Source organism: Juglans microcarpa x Juglans regia, unplaced genomic scaffold (assembly GCF_004785595.1).
Source record: "Juglans microcarpa x Juglans regia isolate MS1-56 unplaced genomic scaffold, Jm3101_v1.0 JmScfU0030, whole genome shotgun sequence".
In the NCBI taxonomy this organism is placed as follows: Eukaryota; Viridiplantae; Streptophyta; class Magnoliopsida; order Fagales; family Juglandaceae; genus Juglans; species Juglans microcarpa x Juglans regia.
In genome coordinates, this window is record NW_024475774.1 from 32,111 (window position 1) to 41,986 (window position 9,876).

Below are 9,876 nucleotides of genomic sequence, written 5' to 3' on the forward strand. Positions count from 1 at the left end.
GGAATGTCATATACATTCTGTCTACATACTTTTGCACAACGTACCAACTACCTTTCACCCTTGGATCTTTGATGTAAAAACACTGTGAAACTTGGCATGCCAATACAAAAGGTTCGTCTGCATACCATGTCGATCCATATTGACACTAATAATATGGTTATCCACATGTATTCCTCTTCTAGGATCACCAACGTCAAACCACTCACATTTGAATAAATAGACACGACGCCATCCCATGTAGCGTAACTCTACAACATCTACCAAATGCCATAAAAGTTACATTGCTAGACTGATGTTCACCAGTTACCAACACACCGCAATTTTAAGTTGACGACATTGTGATCGCTCCTTTGTGTGGAACCTTTTGCCGTTTATTACACAAGCAGCATATGATGCAACACATGGGTCAGGACTTGTAACGCCCCAATCCCGGAGGTCAGGAGAGTTAGCTCTTAACACCTAAAAGCAACTTAAATAACACAACTATAAAATCCAAAAATCCCATAAAATATTAATCCATTTAATCAGTCCAAATATTTAAGTTCCTCTATGGGGACAATAAAGAAATTCTCAATAACATAAATTAGAAATCCTCCAAAAACTCGAAATTATCCTTAACTCATCAAATCAAAATACCCAAAAAAACAAAATCAGTTTACTAACTATGAATCTCAAATAAAAACTTGTACCCTTAGGCACTTATTCCACTTCGATCATCACAACCTGCTAAAACTTCCTACTCTTGTTCTTCAACTGAACCATCAAAATTATCTGAAAATATATGAAGATAAGGGGTGAGTTATCAATAACTCAGTAAGCAGAGGACATATACTAGTGTGTAAACATGAGCATTTATAAAGTTCAGAATGCAGAATCAGAATATTTTTTCAAAATGCAGCGTCAGAGCATGTTATCAAAAATATCAGAGCGAATGTTCGAAAATATTCATAATCAAAATCCCTTTGGCATAGCATAAACTAAAACATCACATCTTATATTATCATATCATAACAAATACCATGTTTAACCCCCATGGTAGGGTTGTGCAAACTCCGCTAGCTAACCGAGTAGAAACAGAATGTGAATCTTCCCCTTATTCATTCTCGGAGCCTCGAGTGTGCACATAGGAAAGACCACGCAGAAGAATTACTTTGTTTCCAAAGTGGGTGCAACAGAAACAAAACAGTTGGTATCAACCCAAACAGAAGCCACTCTTAGCACCCGTGGTAGGTCAAATAGATCACCATCCACAAACCACATCCCGATTCAGAATGTCATGCCAAAAGTTTTCAAAAATCACATCATATCAGAGAACAGAACATCTTCAGAACAGAATGGAATCAAATCACAAAACATAATTTTATGCTCAAAGTTTCATATTCGCTCTCTTTTGCACAGTTCAGAAGCAAAATGCAAAATAGCTCATGTCTATACTAGTCATGCCAGAAAATACTTTATTCTTAAACAGAATTTTATGAGTAATGCAGAACAAATGACTGAGGTAGTTCAAATCTCATTTCATAACGAAACATGCATATTTTCAAAAATCAACCTCAGCCCATTTTATTTTATGCAAATCTAGCATAGGAACCCCGTTTACCTAAACTTCTTAAGTACTATTCTGAGTCTTTCCACAATCATGCTGAATGAATGTCAATTGTCACCTATACAAAGCATTAAGCATTACTAAACTTCTAAAAGGACTTACTAAAACTCTCCGTTTACTTAAATTCATACTACAAAAATAATTTTTTTAAAAAAAGTAATTACTAGCTATTAGAAGTCTAACAAAATACTATCGTCGTTCAAAGTGTATGATAAGATCATATCAGTTAATAATCAGATGGCCATTCAGATGCATGGTACCAATGCAATTCAGTTTCAGGGTGGATGTGCAAGCCACGAACTCAGTCGTGGTCCACCATAGTATGCTAGAATACTATTAGCGGCTCCCCTTGCTGCAGCGGGACATGGGGCCGGTGCACAACCTTGCATACAGGGTTAAGTCTGTTGGCCAATCATATCAGTCAGTTAAATCATATCAATCAGTTAAATCAGCTCAGTCAGTTACTTCAGATAAATTAGTCATGCATAGCATAAGCATCAGTATGAATAGTCATGAATTTTAAGCTCTTAGCATGAAAACTTTTATGAAACCTTATGTTTATTACGTTTACGTTGTGATGGATTTCTTACTGAGTCTTCGACTCATTTTAGTTTGTTTTCATGTTTTTAACCACCCAGGTGAGGATGATGATCATGAGCAAGCAGGCCAGGATTAGAAGGAGTAGTTGTTTTCGTTTTAGACCTTCTAGAATAAAATTTCTTTGATGACATAAATTTTTATTCAGATTATTCATTTAATTTTTTTTGAAGACATTTTTATTAGACAGTTTTTCTACAAAATAAATCATAATTTCAGTTATTAAATATGAGATCTCTTACTGGGTTTATTTTTTAAAAAACACGTGACACTCCTAGCCTAAGGGAAGGGAGCGTTACAATTTGGTATCAGAGCCAGGTTGAGAGATTCTGTAGACTTTGTGAAAAAAAAAGAAATAAAAAATATTTTATTAATTCTAGAATAAGGTCACTAGAATGCTCCTAGCCGCTCGAGAGTTATCGAGATACTTTTATGGTATGACATTTTATAGCTCTTACTAGTTAACACTATTGTAGTTATTATTTATGTTAGTATCGAAATATTAGTTAATTGTTACTTTAGATTGTGGCACATGACTAGGAATTTCATGTAGCATGGATATCTAGAATTTTATGAGAATTATGTGTACTAGAGTTACGTGTCAATTTGGTTATGACAGTGTAATTGATTGAAGGAAGATGAAGTTGGAAAACTTTTATTTTAAGATTGATAGTGTATCTTATTCATGAGAATGGATGGAAATGACTTATATTTGATGAAGTCTTATTTAAGATAATTAGGGAATGTAATTAGTAGGTTTTGGAGTTATGGCAGAAATTTGCATAAGGTGTTTGGTATTTCGCAATGTCTGATGGAGGGTATATTATAGGTGATATGATTCTCTCGCCTAGCATGAATAAAGAGAAAATGAAAAAAAAAATAGTAGAAATCTCATATGTCGTGGAGTTAGGTAACAATAGAGTTATAGAAAGAAATTGTGGAGTCAATAAATTTGCGTGAGAACTTAAGGTTTACGAGTAGAAGATGATTTAAGTACACGTATGCCTCAGACATGCATATTAAAGTTTTAATGATTAGGGCGGCATTATTGGAGAATAGCACGAGATGTCGAGATTTGATCTGGAAGTTTAGTTGATATTGCTATGCTTATAATTGGAGATATGGACCCATAACCATAGGCACATGATCATTGTGGTATTCCATTTTTTTAAGAATTTTAGAATCGAGATATTTTGTAGACTTTGTGCTTTGATGAATTTTAAATTGCTCTTTATTTGAGGTTATTATTATATGAGGAGATTTATTTACCATTTTATGTGGAAAGTTTATTTATTATTTTATGTAGAGACAGTTACTCACTATTATTTGAAGAAAGATAATGGTTTGAGTGATATTATTAATAGGTTTTGGAAAATTTTGCTGTCGGGGTATACACCTTAGGCTTGTGTTATACTTCTGTAGTGTGTAATCATTGATAGTAAGTGCACGTGTAAACTGATTAGCTAGGAGAATGTGCGAGATTTAGGAATAAATAAATGAGGTTTAAAATTTTGAAATGTTAGGCTCGACTAAATGATCGAAGATCTAAAATCGAAACATGGAAAGAATGCGATGGACAAGTATGTAGGTTGCTTGATGTATTAGCAAATTCCGAGGATGTAATTTTTATAAGGAGGGGAGTTTGTAACAACTCGATCCTAAGATTAGAATATAAGATAAGTTTTATGTATTTTTTATTTAACTAGAAATATTCTATTATTATTATTATTATCATCATCATCATCATCATCATTATTATTATAAGATTTTACAGTTGTTAATTTTAATAATTACTATTATAATTTTGTTTGAATTTGCTAGAGTTTTGTTTTATTATTAATAATTATTACTAGATTTTATTAGATTACTAGAGTTTTGGGTTGAATTTAAATCTTGTTTCTTCCTATCCCTACGACATTCACGGCAACAACTTGCATGGGAGATACACATTCACATTACGCAGTTTTTCTACCATTTGTTTCTCTAGGATTTTTATCAGTTCCTCCCTATATATATGCGTTACAGACTTCACGCAACACAAAGAAGGAAAACTCATGCATTAGTCAAAACATCCCCACGTTTCAGTCCTGTTCTACACTTCTTAAAACAGAGCAACCAAACTAGGCGTTGCCGCAAAGCCATACGGACACGACTCAGTGAGACACAACAACCGAAATGGCCGCGACTCGACGATGGAGCCATCGCAGCGATTCCACTAAGGAGACCATGCATGACCGCGAAAACCACCAGGGCATGCCGCCAGCCACCACAAAAGACATCGGCAGTGGCTCTTTGGCCGTGTACTTGTGCTCTCATCGCCAACCACCTGAAGGGACATCGAACCACCTCCCAGCCACCATAGAAAGAGTCGACCAGCCCAACCCAGTCGCACCCACTCCTTCTTTGACAGCCCAAGACCGTCGCCACCCTCATCTCTCTCTCGACAACATTTTAACGTGACAGAGCACCCTCTCTCCGACTCACGTTCTCTCTCTCTCGGCCTCACCACCCTGCCCAGACAAAGCAGTCGCGCCGTCGACCACTTCCGGCCACCCAGAATCGCCGTATCGTGCCGCTGCCCTCGGTGAGTTTCGACTCTGTCGGACGTCCCTCTCTCGAGCCTCTGTTCTCTCTTCTAATGATACATGTGTTTTAAGTGTTCAGGTGTTAATTGATAATATTACATATATGCCCTTTTATTTCTATTTATCTAGTATCTTGAAGGATTGTTTTAAGTATAATTACATTTGTAACTTTTACAGACTCTAGTGATCTTTAAATGAACTTGTATTTTAAATTGAGCTTGTTCTCATATTATTTCAATAATTGTTTTAGTAATTTTATTAGGCTTAATATTAATATTTTTAAGGTTGAAGTTTTCCTTAAATAAATATATTAGTTAAAGGCTCATTTTATAAGAAAGTATTTAAAGAATTTGAAATATATTTTTTTAAGTATACTATTGAGCCTAGTATTTTGTTAATATTTCCTTTGCCAATTTAGTCGGATTTTAAGAAATTTATTAAGTTATACTTTAAATAGGAAAATTAAGGAATATGTTATGGGTTTTGAATAATATTATGATTAAGTCTACTTTTATTAATCGAATTTTTTTACCAAATATTTTAGATTCATATATATGTATATATATATATATACAGTTAAATTATATTTGAAAGATTAGATATCATATTTCAGCAGTAAAAGATTTCTTATAAGATTTAATAATTATGTTAAGAAATGAAACTTATTTTAAGAGTTGAAGTTTTATGATTTATTTTAAAATAGCTCAAGTATTCTACTAAATTATAATATATTATTAGTATTTAAGTAATTTAAATACTGGGATTTATTTGATTATGGTGTTAAGCAAAAAGATTTATTTGACTATCTTTTAGATTGTAAATTTAATTAAGTAGGATATTAGTACATATTGTTCCCAAACAGATTTAGTGATAGTTATTATTGTGTATAAATGACGAGTTACGAAGTGATATTCAAGAAGAAGCGCAGCGAGGTAAATAATTTGATCATAAATTAGGATCATTACAGTACATATTATAAGTATTATTTAAGCCAGTTTATTGACAGCCATTATTTATGAACCGCTCATGTCATATGTAAGCATATCTCATCAAGCATAGTATACGATCATGTCATTCCGCATCATGTTCAAATTCAGAAATTATAATTATGTATGTATTATGTCATGCATCTCATGTGTATAAGACACGTAGTTATCTTAAGTTCAAAGTGCAAAATAAGATCAGATCAGTTAATAATCAGATGACCATTCAGATGCATGGTACCAATGCAATTCAGTTTCAGGGTGGATGTGCAAGTCACGAACTCAGTCGTGGTCCATCATAGTATGCCAGAATACTATCAGTGGCTCCCCTTGCTGCAGCGGGATGTGGGGCCGATGTATAACCTCACACACAGAGTTAAGTGTGTTAGCCAATCAGATCAATCAGTTAAATCAAATCAGTTAGTTAAATCAGCTCAGTTAGTTATTTTAGATAAATTAGTCATGCATAGCATAAGCATCAGTATGAACAGTCATGAATTTTAAGCTCTCAGCATGAAAACTTTTATGAAACCTTATATTTATTACGTTTACGTTGTGATGGATTTCTTAATGAGTTTTCGACTCATTTTAGTTTGTTTTCATGTTTTTAACCACGCAGGTGAGGATGATCATCACAAGCAAGCATGCCAGGATTAGAGGGAGCAGTTCTTTTAGAATAAAATTTCTTTGATGACATATTTTTTATTCAGACTATTCATTTAATATTTTTTGAAGACATTTTTATTAGACAGTTTTTCTACAAAATAAATCCTAATTTCAGTTATTAAATATGAGAACTCTTACCGGGTTTATTTTATAAAAACACGTGACACTCTTAGCCTACGGGAAGGGGGCGTTACAGGACCGCATACTATAGCATATAGGTCAGCAGAGATAGCACTAGGGTCCATTCTACGCTTCTCTTGAACCTGACAAGCCAAGTAAACAACAAACCAGCATATTACGATGTTGCCTAAATAAACAATTCACTAGTTTATGGGTTGCTCATATGCCAATATAACCTACACATTTCTTCAACCATCTTGGAAACTGTTGTGAGTGAGTCCGATCGATAGAATTTGGGTGCTTTTCCTTACATGTGTTGTAGTGCTCACTACATAGAGAAAGAAAGAACTATATTATGTTATTTGTGCCTAGCAAGAATAGCTAATAAAAGCTATTCCCAACTAGCAATAATGAGTTCATAGGAAACATTATTAGTAATCGGACAACATAAAGAATTAAGCCATACTCTAGGTAGGTTGCAATCTCAGTACAGTTGTTGAGGACGTACCAGCGTGCTGACTTGAACAATTTATCATCTAATTGAAGTTGAGTTGAAATACCCAAGGGACAAAATTTCTGTGTGAAAACTGAGAACTCGTCTCGGCCCTCATCATCTGGTAACCCATCAATGTTTCGGTCTTCCCGATTGAACCTCGTCTCAATATCATAGAGATACATCGAGCAAAATATTAAGTATTCTACATGAATATACGCTTCCGCTATTGATCCTTCTGGGTGAGCTTTATTCTTCACATACCGTTTGAACTTGCTAAGGTACCTCTCAAAAGGGTACATCCACCTATATTGAATTGAGTCCCCAAGCAAAGCCTCACGAGGTAAATGAACTGCTAGGTGGACCATAACATCGAAGAACGAAGGGGGGAAAATCATCTCCAACTTGTATAGAATGTTGACGATATCACTGTCAGGCTGCTTCAATAGGTTCCGATCAAGTGTTTGCGCACATAATTCTCTGAAGAAGTTGCTAAATTCAATCAAGGTCAAGCTAATATCCTTTCTTAAATACCCACCCACTGCAGCAGGAAGTAGTCTTTGCATGAAAACATGACAATCATGATTCTTGAAACTGGAAATTTTGCAATCCCACATAGAAACACAATGAGAAATATTGGCAGCGAACCCATCAGGAAATTTCACAGCCGACAACCACTCACAAAAACTTTTCCTCTCATCTCCATGTAATGCGAAGGTAGCAGGTGGCATTGTACATCGATCACCATCATGTATCAAATGTAATTCTTTTCTTATACCCAAGTTGGAGAGGTCACGACGTGCATTGATATTATCTTTACTTTTTCCAGGAATGTTCATCAACATGCCCAAGATGCTATTGCAAATGCTTTTCTCGATATGCATAACGTCTAGATTATGTTGAAACTTAAGTGTGGACCAATATGGCAAATTGAAGAAAATGCTCTTTTTTGTCCAATTCAACTCTTCAGGAGTGTGTTTGCGCTTCTTTGAGCACTTCCCAAACGACACATGTCCAATACAAGTTAGTTGACCGAGTAACTCTGGTCCTGTTAACAAAGTTGGAGGTGTGCAGTGATCTTCTTTACCATTGAAAATGCTTTTTTTTTTTCCTCCATGTGTGATCCAGTGGTAAGAATCGACGATGCCCCATATATGTATGATTTCTGCCATAGGTCAACCACATGGAATATGTGCCTAGATTGCATGATGGGCACACTAATTTTCCTTTTGTTGACCAGCCAGAGAGGTTACCATATGCAGGGAAGTCATTGATTGTCCACAATAGAGCAGCATGTAGCATAAATGTTTCTTCACTAAAGGGATCATATGTCGCAACCCCATTTTCCCAAAGATTACTCAATTCATCTACCAATGGCTGCATGTACACTTCTATTTCATTCCTCGGTGATTTTGGCCCAGGAATAATGAGTGATGTCATAAAGAATGCCTCTTTCATGCATAACCACAGCGGAAAGTTATACGGAACGAGGATCACTGGCCATATACTGTAAGGTTTAGCCATATTATTGAAAGGGTTGAAACCATCACTTGCTAGACCCAGTCGTACATTGCGAGCATCCTCAGCAAACCACCTATGTTCTTCATCAAATGTTATCCAAGCCTCTGAATCAGCAGGATACCGCATATTAATGCCATCATGTGCTCGTTACTCTTTATGCCATCTCATGTCAACTGCTGTCTTTGATGACATATATAGTCGTTGCAACCTCAGCTACAATGGGAAATGTCATAAGAGCTTTTGAGGAATTGGGCGACTTTTGTGTGTTGATTCCATCCACCTAGATGCATTACATTTAGGGCACTCATTTAGCTCAGAATTTTGCTTCCTATATAAAATGCAGTCATTAGGACATGCATGGATTTTTGAGTAACTGAACGCCAAACCTCGTTCCATTGATCACGACTCTTTGTATGAGTGTGGCAAGACAACATTAGGAAATGCTGACCTCAACAACTTAAGCAGCATGTCAAATGACTTTATTGACCAACCCCCAATCGTTTTAATGTGTAGTAATTTTACGATGAACGAGAGCTGTGAAAAGTTTTTATAACCATCAAATAGTGGTTGTCGGGCATCATTTAAAAGTTTCTCATATGCTGAGGTTTGTGTAGGTCCAGGGATTGGAGGGGCTTGGTGTTCATGAGGAGTTGTAGAGTATTGCCTGATGCCACATCAACAAACGTTCCTGCCATAAAGTCACCCAACATCTAGTCCATGTGATCAATATATTCTTCTTAATGACTTACCTCCACGTTGTCATCAGAATCGTTGAGAGTTTCGAATGGATCCTCATCCGCATGAAATATCTAGTTGGTGTAGTTGGGATTAATCCCTGTAATGAACAAGTGGGTTTCCACCTCACTGATAGGTAACCAAATATTATTAGAGCATATATGACATGGACACCAAATGCAACCACTTCCCATCGTGTGGTTTTCTGCCTGTGTAAGGAACTGCTTAACCCCTTCAGCATATTGATTTGATTTAAGTCTGTCACTCAAATTCATCCAACTCTTGTCCATCTTCAAAATGGGAATTTAAGAAATTAGCTTGTAGTTCGCATGTACATGTTTTACAGGGAGATATGTAGGGAAGTAGCATGTGAGGAAAAAGATTGATCTACTAGTTATGAAAAAACTTTATGATTTGCATGCCGAAATATTTGAATTTTAATACGATGTCACTTCGTTGACTTATTTCATTGGGTAATGGGGAATCGTGGCTATTTATTTCATGCTCGGCATAGTATATTGCATGGGGATAATCTCAAAGACCCCCTTCGACTGTGAAGGGGCAGGCCAA

The 9,876-nt window shown here is 35.7% G+C and overlaps 1 protein-coding gene across 1 annotated transcript; it reads right to left on the reverse strand.

Moving 5' to 3' along the window:
• Nucleotides 1-6,938: 6,938 nt before the first annotated feature.
• Nucleotides 6,939-8,697, reverse strand: LOC121245474. Its single transcript, XM_041143547.1, has 2 exons — nt 8,304-8,697; nt 6,939-8,215 (listed from the first exon to the last, which is right to left on the reverse strand). Exons 1-2 carry the CDS (start codon nt 8,695-8,697, stop codon nt 6,939-6,941), a joined length of 1,671 nt encoding a protein of 556 aa, XP_040999481.1.
• Nucleotides 8,698-9,876: the final 1,179 nt, after the last annotated feature.

Bases quoted from the DNA above. Each gene is read 5' to 3' on its own strand.
- LOC121245474 (XM_041143547.1), bottom strand. From the start codon at position 8,697: ATGCGGTATCCTGCTGATTCAGAGGCTTGGATAACATTTGATGAAGAA. The intron at 8,216-8,303 runs GTAACCTCTCTG...GACCTATGGCAG, and splicing joins CAATGACTTCCCTGCATATG to AAATCATACATATATGGGGC.